Here is a 17,977-nt window from a genome sequence, read left to right as displayed (position 1 = left end):
GAGTGAGCAAAAACTCGGACGCTAAGCAACCTTTGGAGAAAAGTAAGCAGTAACAGCTAGCCGACGAGCCACGAGCTGCGAAACCCTTCAGCGACGTCCCCAGGAGCCACTTACATGTGACGCTGGCGGATGGCACTTCAATTCAAGGTAATAATCTTGGGCGAGCGCAATGCTGACCACATTGCCTCCTATAGGGTACTATAATCCTATAGTGTACCGTTACGGTCTTCAATGAAGTGCTCTAACACACTTCAAGGCCCTGATCCAATTGGATTGTTGCGCCAACGATTATTTTTAATTCTCGGTTCGTGCGTAGCAAAGGGCAATAATGCCTGTAAGGGCGTCAAGCTCAAAGTCATATCCTACTATGAGACAAGCTCGTCCAATCCCTGCGCCTTCAAACTTCCAGGATTCCCATGGATAGTTACCAAAGAAGCGGAACCGCGAACAAATAGTCAATCTTTTCTGCTCCGTATAAACGGAGAGTGCCTGGAGGCAATGGAAAGGTAGACTATAAGGTGCGGTTCGGAGTCAGGAACCCAAAGGTGAAAAGATTCCGATCTGCATCCAATCATCACACTAACCAGAGGCGACTGAAATATCAAAGGGCTCCAAAGCAAATATCATAATTTATTTCACAGCATAGAAGACACTGATCAGGACAGACCTAGAGTATGTATCCTCGTGCGGAAGAGTCTGCACGCTTTTCTGTATGCGGACCTCAGTTCCAATGACCTAGTGGGGGTCAAACTGGAACAGGTGGGGGTAGAGAACGTGTATATTCCCTCGGTTTACATGGCTCACGACCGATTAGCTCCGCCAAAAAAACTACAACATTTGACGAGCAAAGAAGGCCGACCTCTTGATTGGCTACGACGCCAAAGCAAGGCATATGCTTTGGGGCAGCTCGAAAATCAACGAAAGAGGTGAGTCATTCTTCCATGATGTCACACCCTTACCTCAGATGTCACGAGGCAGGTTCATCCGCTCCACGGCAGACTTTCGATGATGCATTCGGAATTTGAACATAGTAGTTCGTATCCGCCGCTGGACCATTTTCAGATCGATCGTCGTCCACGACAATATTTCGAATGCATAAGCCAGTGAAGGGATAGCGAATACATTCAACGTGCTTATTTTATTCTTCCCGGAGAGATGCAATTTCAATACCAGCTTTACAAATCGCAGGAATTCGGACAGCGGAGCATCCTTGAGATCACCAACTCGATCATTGGTTCCTTGCAGAATTCTTAGGTACTTGTAGAAGTCTGTCTCGGTAATAGCTTCGTTATAGAGGTCACCCATGCTATGTCCGGCATGAGGCTCGTGGTGACCTTGGATTCGACACTTGTCTAATCCCAACTCCACCCGAATATCACGGATCACAACATTTCTACTATTCGCAAGAGACTTCTAAGATGGTCATCAGTACCAGCATACAGCTTGATGTCATCTAAGTACATCAAGTGTCAGTTCGCACTTAGCACTTAGGTCATATTTAATTGCTAAACCATGCTCTCTAGCATCATTCAGTAGCCATGAAAGAGGGTTCAATAACATGCAAAACCAAAGGGGACTCAATGAATCCCCTGGAAGATGCCCCTCCCTATATATCTGAGGTATTAGCACCCTCAGATGTACGGACTGATAAGGTGGTATGCCACTCTTCCATGATTGTCGCCAAAAGCTTTATTAGTTTCGCATCAATGCGATACAGATGTTGGATATCGATCAACCAGGTATGCGGAACGCTATCAAAAGCCTTGGCATAATCGATATAGCAACTAAAGAGGTTTCTTTGGCCTCTAGCTGCTTGTCCTACAACTACCGAGTCGATAATGAGTTGCTCTATGCAACCCGTTGACCCAACTCGGCAGCCCTTCTGCTCCTCAGACAGGTTGGTAAGCAAGTAATCGGTCTTGTGTCTGCGGGGTCCTGCATCCAATCTGGCCTGCATAAGCTTGCAATGAATAGTTTTCCTGAGTTCCATAGACCGTGCGGCAAAATAACGTCAAAAAGTTCGTGGCTTATGACGTCAAAATCTCTCACAACGCTGCATACACGAATCAACATACTAGGTTATGCTTTGAGGTGACCATGTAACCAGATCTTGCAACCATCAAACGAACTTTATTAGAGAAGTGAAAAGGCAGTTTGGCGCTCGAATGCATCCACGGAACCTACTGCCCAAGCGGAGTACTTCTAATGATCAAAAAATTACAATTTCATTTTTAAATCAACGTCATTATCAACGGTGCAATCACCGGTGTCCTAGATACCCCGATTTTGCACTGAAGTCCACTAATTCGATATCCTCAGAAGTTGTCTGGCATCCTGGCCTACGCCATCGCTTCAGCTGAGACACGGTCAGCCATGTTTTCTTTTTCTGCCATAGATATTGCCCTTATCGACTTCCCAGGGTCATCCTTACCTATACGTATTAAGTGCTCCGTCCACCGTAACCTATTGAACTATTTTATCCGCAAGTAGATGGTCGTGGTGTCACTCATAAATTTCGTCATTATATAGACTACGCACTCATCTATGCTCAGGTAGAGGGCCAAAAATTCTTCTCTCGAACGCGGCTAAGAATTCGCAATTTTCTCTTTCTCAATTGTACCCGCCCCGCCGTTATTCCGTAGTAGGAACGAATGATGAAGAGGTTCATTTCTTCAGTCCACTTATCCACTACCTCCGCGAACCTGCTGAAGTGGTCGTCACAGATTGAGGGCAAACAGCTGCAGGAGGCGGAACAATGCTCCTGGTCGTCTTGGCGCCTAGACGTCGACCTGCCCCACGAGTAGCTGTTTCGACGCCGTGCTGTCCATTACGGGAGCCCGACCCAATCGCCAAGTCAGACGACTCCCGCCGGCTATCCGTACCGGACCTTAAATTTCTTCTTCTTCTCATTTGTGGTGGTGTGTTTTATCCCCAGCTGCCAGGTGCGGTGATAGCTTCCTCAGCGAGTGATCTGCAAGACTAAGTTCCTGCACTCCTGAGACGCTGCGGTGGCGTACAGCCATTCAGAATGTACGTATCCCTCCTCCATTCACAACCGGGCTATTTTAACTTCCTTCCCCTCCCTCCTCCATTGCAAAGTTTGAACACTTCCAGTCAACAGTTTGCTAGGAGTGAAAAAAACGAAAACCTTACTTTCGATAAATACAATATAATTTATTTCATATCATAACGAGTGCTTATCCTATAATTTATTATCATACACTTTCGAATGAGGTAATACTTTTATCAGTGACTACGCAGGCTGCGCTTGCCACATGACTCTTTCCAAGTAACTCTCCTCGATGTTACATGTCCCTAACTTTTCTTAAACTTCACGCAACGAGGTTTGATATCAGTAAATTATGAAGACCATTCAATTCCAAATTCTACAATATAATAATCGAGGTAGCAATGCTTGTTTATGGAAAGATTTCAACAGAAAGTTTCTTCCTCCATTTCTGCATCAGTTCGGGATGTAACTTTCCAAGGAGCCTAGTTTTAGTGGAACTTAAGATGCGACATATAAATTGCGTACAAGAGTGAGATCGTGTTGATGTAGACCATTCGAAGTCGACTCGGTATGAAGTAGAAATTAATCATTTGGGCCGGTACCCAGATAGCGAACTGTATTGCGTACACTTTCACGATACTTTCACGATATTCCCTGACAATCTCATTAAACGTATTCGCCGACATGAACCCAATAGTAACATAGAAGCTCGTAAGGGTAGTTGGCGCCACCACCAATTGATCCAACACCAGCTTCTTCAAAACCACTGCAGTCGTCTGCCCTGGCCAGAACTTGTCCAAGCTTCGGTAAAAGAAGTGCGAAATATTTCCACTAAAATAACCGTCAGCAAGGGCCATCCGGGCTGTTCGATGGGGGTTGTACTCGTACTCGGCATAGGAATATCTGATAGTGAGTTGCGTGGAAATATCGCCAAACGCCGACATTACAAAAGCGGAAATTACATTAATAAAATATAAATTCTCATCTTTGAAAAAGGTTTTTTGTAAATTTCGTATTTTTTGTGGGGCTACTCGGATTTTATGGAAAATAGGCGAGAATAATTTCATAAACAAATTTAGAAAAAATATTATACCCGAGAGTTTTCTTTAAAATTGAAAACTACCCAAAATTTGCTACTATTTCAATGAACATATTTAATTTGACATAGGGGAAGCGTTTCATTGGCAGTTTCGAATCCAAGGCTACCTGAGGTGAGCTGTATAATATGTTAAAACTGCCTGGACTGGACTGGGGTTACCAATGGACTCAATGGACTGCAGTAGTTTACTACTGCAATAAGGGTGTCCAAAACATGAATATGGAAGCGAAGGATTTAAACTCTACAAGTGATAAGAAGTCACAGACTTCGAATCCACCCGCGACCATGAGCAATCATGTCGCGGCCGAGGCGTGGATTTTGGAAGCCTGACCATATTCATACCCCACTATAGATAAATGTGTAGCAGGCATGCTTTCCGACTCAGTGGAAAGCCAGCCCGTTCGCGGTACTACAGTCCAAATCTACCCGCAAACGAAAGGGGAAGGCTCGACCCAAGGGAACTTCTCCTTCTCCCTTACCGGGAGGAGCGGAAGAAAGGGAAGCTGGTGACGTGGACGCTACTGGTTTAACGCCGTGAACCTGAAAAGGCCCCAAGCCGCGGCAGAAAAGGGCACTGCGAGGGAAGATGAAGCACTTTGGGAATGAAGACATGGACATGGCTGTACCACTAGGTGCGGTAACGTCCAGAAAAAATCGGACGCAAGGAAGCATCTACGGCGAAAGGTGGGGATAAACTGGAAACCCCGGTGAGATCCACACTAAATGCACCAGACTTCTGTCAGCGGTAATGCGCGCAAGAAGCGAAAGACCAACACATCTGTTGTGGCCAACACTTTATTGTGCTCCGCATCAGGGTTTACACCCACGCGTCCCGCTGGAATTAGGACCGGTGTGCCGGGAATGATCAAATCAGCGAGAGAGATCTCAATGAAGCTGGTCCCTCTTATAGAAATGCGATCACGAAGGCGGGAAGGAAGAGGACGTATGCGGAAGCTGCAGCCTGTGTTCTAACTGCTGCCATGGGAATTTCCCCAAGGATGGCAAAATGTCAAAGGGGAATGTCTGTCGAAAAAATTGCTGGAGCCGGAAACGAAACCACGATTTAACAATGAAGATTTTCGCGATGGGCTTCTCCATTTAGAGTGCACTGACTTAAAGTGGCTCCAGCATTCAATCCCGGCTTTGAGTTCTGGCGGTCGCCTCAAGTTCACTATTGTGAACACTGAGCTACGCAGGACAAAACATGTCGGATGTTGGTTACATCATCCGCATGCTGAGTGAACAGAACCCAGGCATGAACTTTGGACACTGGAGGGTAAATTTCATTAATGCCAGGAAGGACAAATCTACAAACGTAGAAGGTTTTAACTTGGTATTCGAACTGGACCAAAAAAGTCTAAATGTGCTCAAGGGAAGTCACCAAATGGCGCTCTATTTTTTCCTAGATAGACTGAAATTCAGTGATATCAGGAAACTGTTGAGCATCATCTCCATTTTGAAAGCGTAGAACAATGATGGTCTTCGACTCACACAATATAGAGCAAATTGCAGCATCTGCGGTGCGCTCTCCATCAATGGAGACGTGCGCGGAGGATAGTGCATACAGAGGTGGAACCCCCGTATGGGGGCTCGCACTGGTGAAGGGACTACAGAGTGAATTCTATCTGTTAGTAACTTCTCCTACACCTTCCAAGCAACGGGCGGAAGAAAGGGAAGGCAGAGACGTGAACGGAACTGACTTGAAGCTAGGTCGAGTGATCGAATCTATGCAAACCGGACACCAAAAACCAGTCAAGGTGCTAAGTGGGAAACAGACGAATGCTCTGCGGGATGAGATTTTTCATAGATGAGGATATGGGAACTGCGGTATCTCCGAGTCCGGCTTTTCTCAGAGAAATCAAACACGAGTCTCTGGCGGTACGGTGTGGGGGAAACCCCGTCACACGCGGATTGCGGCATACGCTTCTAACTGTTTTTCATAACACATTAGACGAAGTTTATGTCGGAAAACATAAAGATTGGCCAAATCAGCCTGCAGCATGCAGCTTCAGAACTTCCCCTTCATTTTTCTGGTGCAAGAGCCGTGGTTTTGATTTAACAGAATCTGTGGCATTGGATCAGAAAAGGGGGCTAAGATCTTCTACGATGAAAGATCCATAAGACCGAGAGCTTGTGTCCTGATGTCAAGACAGTTAGAGGCAACCATGGTGAGACGGTTATGTTCCCAGGTGTTAGTTAAGGTCATCGTACAATATCTGATAAATAGCGACTACTTACCATATGATTTTTTGTATCCTCCACCGACACAAGAGCTTAGCTTAGATCTGGTAGCGTATGCAGAATCAAGTGGTCTCAAACTCTTAATAGGTTGCGATGCGAATGCTCGATATATTTGTTGGGACAGTAACAAATGCAATCCAAGAGGAAAGAAACTATTTGATTTCGTCACTTCAGCTGATCTTATGACTACAAACGTAGTGTGCGCCCTTACATTCGTGGGACCGAGAAGAAGCGAAGTAATTGACCTAACAATCTGTACCTCAAAAGTGTTAGAGTTGATTACACACTGGCGGGTGGTAGACGAGGTCTCATTGTCACTAGATCGATACCTAGAATTCAATCTGACTATTGCAGGCGAACAGTCTGCATTACAAAGGCGGAACCCTAGGAAAACAGATTGAACAAACTTCATTGAACTTTTTGGCAATAAAGTACAGTTCCGTAGGCGACTGAAGATTCCTCCGGCGCTGGAAGATGAATTGGAGACTCTGAACTGCACACTTTTAGAATGCTATGAAGAGGTTTGTCCTATATTCCGAGGCCAAAGCGGTAAAACGGTTCCCTGATGGAACCGGGAACTGCAAAAACTCAGGAAATCAACCAAGCAACTTTTGAACCGTGCTTGCAAAAGTAATAAGAACGAAGACTGATTAAATTTCAGGAACTCACAGCGTGAATATAAGAGGCTCGTTAGGGGTTCGAAATGAGACACCTTTAGAGCGTCCTATGAGGAACTGGAAGGCGAAAGAGAGAGCTATCCAGAGTCATTAAAAGAGATGGGCTAGCCAAGTTGGACTCTCTCAGAAAACTCGACGGTACTTTCACAAGCTCCAGACTGGAATCAATACAGACCCTCCTGGACGTACACCACCTGGGAGAACGAGTGAGAGAAGTGGCAAGGGAGAGTTGACGGTTCTGGCAACCCCTTCAACACGCAAATGTTGCAAGGGGAACTGGAACACTGCGAAAGGGGTTGTTACCTATGAAAAGGTGAGAGCTGCCATACAGTCCTTTGAACATTTCAAAGCACCTAACATGGATGGCATTTACCCGGCAATGCTAAAAAAGGGTAGAGATCATTTAGAGCAACCTCTAAGAAATATTTTTCGAGGATGTTTTATTCTGGGTTACGTGCCTTACTTTTGGCAAAAGGTTAAGGTAGTCTTCATACTGAAACCTGGAAAAAAGGTGACTATTTTAATCCAAAGAAATTCAGACAAATCAGCTTGACTTCATTCTTGCTGAAAGGTTTGGAGAGACTGGTGGAGCGTCACATTCGTGGAAACGTACTTAGGTCGCACCCACTTAATGAAAACCAACATGCTTACTAACGTGAAAAGTCCTGTGAGTCTGCTCTTCATTCATTTGTTACAAAGATAGAGGATGCAACTTTGAATGGTTAGTACGCGATGAGGGTGTTCGTGTACGTTGGAGGGTCATTTAACTGTGCGCCTTTTCAAAAACCTTGTGATGCCGCCAGAGCGCAAGGTGTTGATGATGCTTTAATTAAGTGGATCCATGCTATGCTAACGCAGATATTGCTGTGCGCTGAGGTCGGTGTCGATCGTTATATAACAGCAGAAGCAACGAAAGGCTACCCCCAAGGAGGTGTGCTCTCGCCATTTCTGCGGAGTATGCTGATCGATTCACTTCTATACGAACTGTAAAATTTGCCAATACACGCTCAAGCTTATGCTGATGACGTGGCTGTGCCTACTGTTGATCGGGATCTTGGAACAGTGTGTAGAAATATACAACTTGTCGTTGATTTGATAGACAACTGGTGCTTCAGACATTGTACTTCAGTTAATCTAAATAAAACCACAACGGTATTATTCATAAAAAGGAGCAAACTGGAAACATTTGAAGAGTCATTAGCAGAACTGAATCTAGTTTTCGCAATGCCTTCCGATTCTCAGATCCCCACACATCTGTTTGGTGCAAGATATGATGTTATCTTGAAACGAAGAGAAAACGGAATCCACGGAACATTTTCTATGTGAGTGCCCCTCCTATGGACGCATCAGACATCAGATTTTTGGTGCTGGAATCTCAGCGCTTCAAGGCGGGAACACGATGGCTTCATTTATACATAGCTCGTAACATATATACGTATTTTACGGGTCTGAGATGAATTTAAAAGGTATTCACAGCAAATTTTAAAAATACATTAATATATTATTATTAACTTTATTTTAGCAGATATCGATATAGAGTGGGATGGGTAGTTTCTGAGAATGATCCCTTAATTTAAGTGACCTCTTTATAAATCACTCACTTTCCTGTTTCGCAATCGACTTCAAAACATAAATCTGGTTTGGAAAGTACTAATCAAAACCTTTCATTTGATATCTCACATGAGTATACTCGGTGAAAAAACAAACAGCAAACCATTTTCAACAAAACCTTAAAAAATGCCACATCTAGACATCATAGCTACCAAAAGACGATCTAGTGAAAATATTTTTGGTTAAACAAATGCTGTGTTGTTCCATAAAATACGATTGGAACTAGAAGTACTTTCGGAACTGATTCGGCTTATAATAGTCACGATAAAAGGTAAAGAGTAACAATTACAAATTCAAAACGAGTTGGCTGATAGCTTTTGAATTGGATCTGCATTAACACAATGCGATAGCTTCGCCACCATATTCTTCAACCTAGCACTGTAAGCTATTTTCAGAGAAATTACTCCAGTTACTTAGAAAGATTACTTCTGCCCGGTATATATTGGATAAATCACTGTTTTGTGTTAAGGAAATATATCAGAAAATCAAGTCAGCATTTCAGATGGCAATGAAAAACGAGCGGATGATCCTGCCAAAGATTCTCGACCACTAAAAGAAAATGCATGACGAATTAGGTGCAAACATGAGTTAACACTTAAGTCTAAAGTTTAAATGCGCTAGGCATATTGGACAAACGGTGGACAAAAGAGTTCTGACGTGACCAATGGATCGAAAATCTGCAAGCTGTATATCCATGAGGCAAACGCTCGTCGTAGGTTAATACTTCATTGAAGAAAAAGTTTCCTTTTCCAATCTTGAAAATTCTCGAAAATTTGGTGGAGCAGAGAAGTAACAACACATACATTTTATGATAAATATAAATATTTATTTCAAATGTTCAATTTCCTTAAAAACTAACGAAAAGATTCAGATCTCTTAAAATATAAAAATTTTTAAATACAATAGGACCCCAAAAATGTTTTCTCAATAATAACCAATTACCCTGGCAATGATAAAAGCTAAGCTTGCAGAACTTTATGCGACATAATTTTACTAATGAAATCTTCGTGATGACTCAACGTACTCAGCAGCCCCTTATCGTTAACCACAGCCTCATTGGATGAATAATCGATCTCTTCGTTCATCAGATTCGTCATTTTCCCCCCAACTGCATTCAGAATTGCATTACCCGCACATAAGTCCCATTTCTTTATTCGAGTTGTGTGGAGGTAAGCGGTAGCGTTGTTGAATACAACTTGTAGCACTTTATAGCCTGTTGGTTGAAAGGGTATTCGTAAATTTGAAAATTCAGAATGACGGTGTGTTGTTACCTGCACCAGCTGCTTTGATTACTTGAGCATTGTCTCCAAAGACTTGTTTCGAGATGTTCTGCACTAGGCCAGAATGCGACCTGGATACGATTATGATGGGGTTCTTTGTTAGGGTTTCTTCCTGCAAATACAAAATTATGTTTTTAGAAAAACCTGGGTAGTTCGGCTCTTAATTACATTTAGTTACAATCATTGTTTAATATTTTTCATGATAATCGATTATTATACATTTTCTCGATTATAGACAAAAATTGGCCGTTATAAGTGATATGATTTTTCTTAAGGGAGGATATTTGTTTGGAACCTTTTTTCCTTGATTTCAGCGTTCTTGTTATCTTGGTATCTGATATCTTGTTATAGGCAGGCCATATCCCCTTCAACTTGGCCCAGGTGATAAGCCTTCCCCATCTGAAGTCCGCACCTGCTAAATAATACGAGTAGATTGCGCCCTTAATAGTCATCAGCGAGACACCGATTGTGCCCACTAAGGGACTACCAAGAACAGAGCTACGTCTGGCCAGTTTGTCAGCCTACTCATTCCTCTCTATGTTCCTATGACCGGAAACCCAGAGGAAGATGACTTTGAACATGCCGCCCAGAATGTTCAGGGCGTCCCTGCACTGTCCCACCAGCCTAGAAGATGTTGCCACTGAGTATAAAGCCTTAATGGCCCCCTGGCTATCGATCAAAATGGTTATGCTAGCCATCGACAGGCTTCCAGTACTGTCAATACTTCCGCTTGGAATATACTGTATCTGAAAAACTTCACACCAACTCCACAAACCTTCTTTAATCCGACGGTGAAAAATACTGTGCCATAACCTGGCAACACTTCGCCGATCTTCCACTCTGTCCTAGTTGGAAAATCTCGGCTTACGTGTGGCGTAGTCCGTAAGGAATGCCACCTAAGTACTTCGTCCAAAATTTTACTATGGCTGTAGAGATTCCCTGTCCCACATCCGGGCTTCGTCCGCAGTCCTTTGAATCTTATTAAACTTCGATCTATTGTAATTTTTGCTCAGTACCTGCCACTACACAATAGAACCGTCCGTTAGGATGGAACGAACGACGACTCTTTACAGAGAATCATCCCCAGCTGAAGACGCCATTTCCTTACAAAAGGCCTCTTGCAGGCGTAGAAGCCTATACATTTAGCCGTCGAGGGTGGAATTCGGGTACCTTTCCCTTGACAATGAAAAGCATCAGCTCCGTTTTAGTTGGATTTATGCCAAGTCCGAATCTTGCAGCTCACAGGCACACCTTCCCCAACGCTCCTTGCCTAAAATGTAGGCGCGCTGAGACTGGGAGAAGGGCATTTTCTCCACAAACGTCCTTGAATGGATTCCCAGGGTCCGCTCTAGGGTCTTCAACATGAAGATGCGTCCCCAAGAGTGTGATATGTACCCCAAAAAAAGCAGCTCCGGTAAATGTCCACAAGCGACGGCACTTACTCCATCTGAACCCGATGATTTACATGCAGAGAAGCTGTTTATTGCCCAGCTGATTCTATTTTTGATAACACCGATTTGATAGTATCACACGACTATAGCTTCATACCCTCCAAGTAAGGCTCCGACTAACAGTCCTCCTCGATTGCGGGGAAGTGCGTCTGAACTAGACAATTCAGATCAAAAGATTCCGTACATGAGCCTTCCGACTTTTTAAGAAAAGATGAGCACCTGTGTTCCTTTGTCAGAATCTTACTAAGTTTCACAAATTCGCTGGTGCTTTCTGACAAAAGTTTAACCAGGGCCGCTTCTTGAGTCTTCCTGGCCAACTTTTACTTATTCTACCAGTCCTTGTATGGTTGCCAATATAGTAGATGTTAAAGACTCCATGATTAGCTTCCTAAGACTGAACAGACCTTCGTTCCACCACGGCGGTAATGTCTTCTTGGTGTATTTAGTAGGCACGACTTTTAAGACAGTTTTTCGTCAGTCATATCAATGTTACAAATTTGCATACCGGAGAGTTCATTATTGACAACGTGGCCAAACTTCTTCCAGTCGATCCTCTTGGAGCCACTGAAGGGTTGTAACGAAATCTAGACTCAAAAGTATCCAACTGTCCATTGTCATTTAATAGGGTGAATATCAAGAACCTCCTCCCAACCGTCGTAATTCTTTGAACTGGGAAAGTGGAAAGTTAGTGTACTGACCCTGTTAAACACCGTCCCGGTTCCCATTGTACCAGATAACCTCCGGTGAGGCTTCGTGGCCAGAGCCACTTTGGATAAATGCCTTGCAGGCTCGGGTTTGATCACCCTCCTCGAGTACGTGGGGACGGCACTTGCCAACGGGTTAACTGGACTTAGCTCGAAACGAAAAACTGCATCGGAATCTATCCAGCAGTCAACAATCGATCTGCGTACAATATAACACGAAAGACGTCACAAGACAAAACTAACACAAAACACACAGGACTGGTGGCTCTCCACCACGGCCTTTATGGACATTCCCCTATCATACTGCAGGCGAAGCAGCGTCGATAAACTCCCTCCTTAGTTGGAAGGCAGCACGCGCGAATACATCAGCGCATTGAAGTGTCTCACTGCTAGCAAAGCACTGGCTAAAACCAAAGATACCGGCCATGTCGTCTAGATTATGGATGTCACAGTACGCCGGGCAAACACAGAGTACATGGAACCAGTCGTCTGAGTTTGCCCCACACAGAACACAACCCTGACTGGAGGCAAGGTTCCACGCGAAGAGAAACTCATTCAATCTACCATGGCCCGTCAGGAGGAAGCCCGAAGTCTACGACGGAACTTCCTCTGGAAGACACATATCTGACGAGCTTATACGTGACCCAACCTTTCCCACATTCGTTCCATGTAAGCTGCCACTTAGATATTACACTCACATCTAGCATCCTTTTGACCGCAAGCCGTCCTAGCCCCTCCACCTGATCTACACTTACTAAACCGGTTTACAGCAAAGGTGCGCCCCTCCTGATCCTGTAGGCCGTTGCACACCGGACTACCTCCAGATCAAGAGGAGGAACACCCAACAAGACCTGCATGGCGTCGGTCGAGACCGTACGACATACAAGAAGACACGATAACAACGCCACTCGCTGACAATCGTAGAGCAGTTCCCTGCCCTGCACCGTCATCACAAAATCATACAACATAGGGGACCCGTACGTACAACATGCAAGGAAGAGTCCCACATTAATGGATCTAGCAACTCTCCTGCCAAGACCCCATTCACACTTCATCACACGCCTCAACAACCACACTTGTGAGTCACGATCGCGGAACGCATGTCCTTAAGTTCGCATCTGCGCGGTGTGGTACAGATGCGGACTCAAGGACATGCGTTCCGCTATCGTGACTCACAAGTATACCACTTTCTGCCGGTATTTCAATGAAACTCCATTGAGTTTAACCAAAGGTGGACGACGTAGGTAGCCTTTCAGTATCATCGCCACGATTTTTTCCGTTGAGACCGCGACACCGAGTTTAAGAGACCACGCGCTAACGATGCGCATGTACTCAGTACCCTATTGCTCGAGCTCAAGTCTACTGTTGACCTCAACAAGAACGAGGAGATCACCCAGCTAGGCAACACATTCAGCAAAGGTCGAAAGCTCGCCCAAACGTTCGTCCATCATCAGGTTCCATATAAATGGACCTGCGATAATTCCCTGTGGGCAGCCGCGCTCCACGTTACTCACACCCGCTCGTTCACATCTTCGACGAATGCTTTTCTACCATGGAAGTAGCTCTACCATAGAGCTAATTCCTGGCAGTCACACTCACACAGGTTCGACAACACAGACGACCAACTTAGGTAATCAAATGCGCCTTTGATATCTACAAAGATTCCAAGGACGTACTTGCTATGACAACGATCAACAAAGTTCTTCACAATCATTAAGACGTCGTCGGTGGATCTGCCAGTACGGAAACCATACTATCTGTCAGACACCAGATGATATGTTTTCACCCCCAGTCGGTGGACCATAATCCTCTCCAGGACCTTGCCAAAGGCCGGGAGAAGAGATATCGCCCTCTACGACCGATGATTACTCTTATCCTTCTCAGGTGTCTGAGTGAAATTATGCGGTGTTTCCAACGATTAATTATTTGAAATAAAAAAAACTTGTTGTTTCTTTTTCGTTGGTGTGAATATTTATTCTTGCAAATACCGATGTTTCGGGAACCACTTGTTCCCTTCATCAGTGCTCAAACTTCTCAGGTGATCTCAGGAGCACAACCACCCTGGCAGTCTTCCAGAATGCAGGGAAATACTCCTCCCAAGAGAAACATTCAAACAAACACTGGACATGAGATAGGATGGCCTGCCAGATGGCTTTAGTTGCGCTGACATGAAAGTTCTGGGGGTTTGAGTACTTGCCGTGTAGGCATAATGCCACGGTCTTCTTCGGGCACGGATTGATTTTGAGAGCCCCGCCATGACTGGCACAACAGTACTGGTTTATATTGAGTGCAGGCTCAGCATTCATACTAGAGGATACAAGGCCTATCTAACACCTATTCCGCAACTAAGGGGTACACCACCCGCTTGAGTTCGAGGATCTCTGCCCGCGATGTAGGCTTCATCGCAACCACCATGAGACTCCCACAAGGGAGCCAACCGCAAATATCCGGGCCGAGAGCACATCCCCCAGGAGCATATGCTCTCAGAGAGCCGTCCCGGTTCCTATAGTACTAGATAAAATCCGGTGAGGCTTCCTGGCCAGAGCCACTTCAGATGAGTCCCTTGCAGACTCGGGTCTGATCGTCCTCCTCGAGTTCGTGGGTGTTGCGCTGACAGGTGAAATTGCCCCAAATGTCGGCAATGCTTGTGGAAGTGGAGGATGAACAAATTCTTCAGTTGAAATCTGCTCGAAATATTCTCGCCGTCTATCCGCGTAGCTCGAGGTACCGTACTTTTCATAAGCTCAACAGAAATGTTCGATTTCTATTCTTGTCTGCTTTTCGCAAGTCGATACATACCTCTCTCGCCATCCCGAGTGTCCAGTTTATCGTAGAGATCTTTGTAGTCTGCTGCTCGGGAAACAGCGAACACTTTCTGTGCTTCCCGGTTGCATTCTTGTAAATTTGTCAATTGGCCAGCGTTTTATGGTCGAGAAACTTGTGGTAGAAGCGTTTCTTTTCAGGGACCTTCATTTGAACATTGTCATTCCAAAACCATTTAAATATTATTATAAAAATTAGGAATGCCGAACAGCTCAACATTAAGAACTGCTTCCTGTGAAACCTCACGTACAATGCGGCTATGATTTTTTCTCGCTCATTAATTAATTAATCGCATTGCTTCCACCAACTTACCTTCTTCACTTTGCTGAGATCCTCTGACAAAGCCTTCCCATGCCAAGCCCAAGTTGTTTTCATTGTGAACGGATTGTGCACGACCCCAATCACTGGCTTCCCTCTGATCGCAACACAAACCATTGTCGTTACGTATTGGTAAAGTTTTTCTGAAATTAAAAAGACAATATTAGTACAAAACGATCAGCATGTCTCTTCCGGGCAGGTATTACCTGTATACTCTTGTGTGGCATCCAAGGGATCAATCCAAACCGTCACATCGCTGGTTTCAACCACTTCATCCGGGATTACCGCATTCTCATGTAGCACCGTCGGATCCAGGTTGAAATGCGCCGTATCTCCGCACCCTGTTCCCTTGTCCTCCTCTGAAATAATTTCCAATCTGGGGAATATCCTGTGCAGTCCATTCTTCATGACGCAATGAGACCTCGCGTCCGCATCCGTGACCGGGTCATCCGCTCCCTCCTTCGTCTTTCCCTTGCTCTTCTTGTTCAGGAGCATCGACTTTGACACTTCCACGATTTCGACACCGCCTTTTTGCGCCGCCTGGATAGCTCCGATCAGGAGCTTCCTTAAATTGACTTCGTTTGCATTTCTGGCTTGACCGTAGGCACTCCCCGACCGATCAGAGAAAAGGTGGTAAAAATACAACAAAGTGAACCCGCAGACCACCACGACCAAAACGGCTCCGCGGTTCACCCGTATCGAGCGCCCGAAATTCATTTTCCCAGAGGAGATCGAGGATGATTCAGTTCGCCACAGAAGTGACCTTTTCTGACTCGACCCCGCCAGCAACCACTCCTGCTTACCGCAGTTTTCTAAAGATTTTACCCGCTACCGACTACCGGCATCAAATTGCCACAAACGCACTACGCGATTGCATGGCAGGCTTCAACCTTGTTGACGTTTCCGTGACGGTTCTTGGACTGAGCTACATGGAGTAGACGTTCTGGCAACATGTTGCAAAATGTTTGTTTACGTTGCCCGTCTCACGTTAAAAGCCGATCAGGTGACGGTATCGATTCGTAAACATGACCGGCTGCGGGTTACATCACGAGGTTTTCACGGCAAACTTGAAAAACGATGAAATCATCGGCCACCAAGTGGTCGTGATTCGCGGAACGGTTACCGGCGGTATTTGCGATGCGGGACGCGGAGAAGTGCTGGACACAGAGACAGGTATACGGCGAGATTTTCAGCTGACAAAGGGGAACGTGTTCAAAGTGCTATGGAGTCTGAGGGCCGGGACTAATCGAATACGGATCAATTACTGCACAGCGACCGTGAATTTCAATTTAATTTACCACGAGACTGCAAATCAATACCGCGTCCAACCGCTCTACATTGTTTGCCAAGGCCACGACGGCCATTTCAACGAGGAATCAGGTAAAAGTAACAGTCCCGAGGAGGCTTGCAAAAAGATTGTTTTGGGGCTGAAACTGGTCCAGTGTCTGTACGCCGAGAAACTCCTTGAGCACGACCAAAGTCGCAAGACCTTTACACTCATCGAAAACTGCCATATCTTCCGAAGTAAATTAAGTGCCGAGGCTGCCAAGAAGTTAGACGAAAACGCACTGTGGAATGAGTTTGCCCGTGAACTCCTCAACTCTGAGTTCGGTGAGGACGAGAAGTTGAAATTCGTGGCCTTCATTGGGTGCACCGAATACGAGGAGATCGCAGACGGGGACTATTCCTACGAGAATATTAAAAGACACACGAAAGCGCAGGCCAACTTGGGAGGAGGCGGATTGGCTCTGTTCGGATCTGGGTACCTTTACTGCTGGCCCAGCGAGTTCGACGATATTCTTCCTTATTTCGAGAACTCCAAGCGAATCGACTTGAAGAACTTCTTAGACGACAGCAACTACAGAAGAACTTACGGCGGATGTTACGCGACCACAATCGGTGCAGTCTGCCACGAACTAGGTCACATTTTCGATTTGGGTCACACCGAGGAAGGGATTATGGGCAATGGCTTCGACTACGTCAATTTAGTTTTCACCAGTAAGCACTTAACCGAAGATCTTCCGAACAGAATCATCGACAGCACAAACCAAAAGGATCGAAGGCTAACCGCTATCAAACGACCAGGAAAATTCCTTCAAAAATATCACGAGCAGAAAACCGGCGACTCGACCTTTTTCACTCGAAACTGTGCCATAATCTTGTCCCTTCATCGTTGGATAAACCCCGAAAACTCACTATACTCCGAGACTGATACTATCGAACTTAGCGAATACCCACTTTCCGTTAGTTGCACGTCATCTCACCTGCGTCTGATTGAAATTCGCGACAAACAAAGTAACCTTGTCGTTGACTATCAAGAGCTTGGCGTGTCATCAGCCGCGGCCGGTGAACTTCGTTCCGTAAACCTATCCAACCGGCTGGATCCCAGTCGGCATAGTTTATTCGTGATAACATCGAACGGATCAAGCAAGTTTTTCGCCTAGTCCAAACTGGGCTGATAGTGGGAGGTCGGTAGTAGATAGCAACATCACCCAGTAGAGACTGCAGCTCGAAGGCCGCTCATTTCCACAATCAAGTCAGCATCTTAGCGGTAAAAGTGAATGGACCCAGTATCAAGTAACCACAGCGACTGGATCAAAACAAAACCAACCTCGACGCTCTTGCGTATTCGATTTGGTCAATTATCAACCACAATATCTTGAGCTGATAACCAGCTCACAATCTTGCCGAGGCCAGTCGTTAGCCGTGCGTGGTGTCGAGTTAACTGCTCAGATTAGTTTAGCTGCTTCTTCCGTGTAAGAC

The 17,977-nt window shown here is 45.3% G+C and overlaps 3 protein-coding genes across 3 annotated transcripts; 1 reads left to right on the top strand and 2 right to left on the bottom strand.

Annotated features, from left to right (window-relative positions):
* Positions 1 to 3,153: 3,153 nt before the first annotated feature.
* Positions 3,154 to 4,199, bottom strand: LOC119657526 (mpv17-like protein 2). The gene has a single exon (XM_038064469.1). The coding sequence runs from the start codon at positions 4,075 to 4,077 to the stop codon at positions 3,499 to 3,501; it is 579 nt and encodes a 192-aa protein (XP_037920397.1). The 5' UTR covers positions 4,078 to 4,199; the 3' UTR covers positions 3,154 to 3,498.
* A 5,243-nt stretch (positions 4,200 to 9,442) lies between these two features.
* LOC119656673 (putative inositol monophosphatase 3) lies at positions 9,443 to 16,269 on the bottom strand. The gene is made up of 4 exons (XM_038063156.1): positions 15,421 to 16,269; positions 15,209 to 15,357; positions 9,910 to 10,030; positions 9,443 to 9,851 (listed from the first exon to the last, which is right to left on the bottom strand). The coding sequence occupies exons 1-4, from the start codon at positions 15,929 to 15,931 to the stop codon at positions 9,598 to 9,600; spliced, it is 1,035 nt and encodes a 344-aa protein (XP_037919084.1). The 5' UTR covers positions 15,932 to 16,269; the 3' UTR covers positions 9,443 to 9,597.
* On the top strand, positions 16,232 to 17,694 carry LOC119656672. Its single transcript, XM_038063155.1, has one exon. It carries the CDS (start codon positions 16,240 to 16,242, stop codon positions 17,656 to 17,658), a length of 1,419 nt encoding a protein of 472 aa, XP_037919083.1. The 5' UTR covers positions 16,232 to 16,239; the 3' UTR covers positions 17,659 to 17,694.
* The last annotated feature ends 283 nt before the right edge of the window (positions 17,695 to 17,977 follow it).

Source organism: Hermetia illucens, chromosome 5 (genome assembly GCF_905115235.1).
Source record: "Hermetia illucens chromosome 5, iHerIll2.2.curated.20191125, whole genome shotgun sequence".
NCBI classification, from domain to species: Eukaryota; Metazoa; Arthropoda; class Insecta; order Diptera; family Stratiomyidae; genus Hermetia; species Hermetia illucens.
This window is presented reverse-complemented; position numbering and strand designations above follow the sequence as displayed.

Excerpts from the sequence above, each read along its gene's own strand:
- LOC119656672 (XM_038063155.1), top strand. The coding sequence starts at position 16,240 with ATGACCGGCTGCGGGTTACATCACGAGGTTTTCACGGCAAACTTGAAA.
- LOC119656673 (XM_038063156.1), bottom strand. The coding sequence starts at position 15,931 with ATGAATTTCGGGCGCTCGATACGGGTGAACCGCGGAGCCGTTTTGGTC. Across the intron at positions 15,358-15,420 it reads TGCCACACAAGAGTATACAG|AAAAACTTTACCAATACGTA; the intron begins GTAATACCTGCC and ends TTTTAATTTCAG. Across the intron at positions 9,852-9,909 it reads AATCAAAGCAGCTGGTGCAG|GCTATAAAGTGCTACAAGTT; the intron begins GTAACAACACAC and ends TTCAACCAACAG.
- LOC119657526 (XM_038064469.1), bottom strand. The coding sequence starts at position 4,077 with ATGAAATTATTCTCGCCTATTTTCCATAAAATCCGAGTAGCCCCACAA.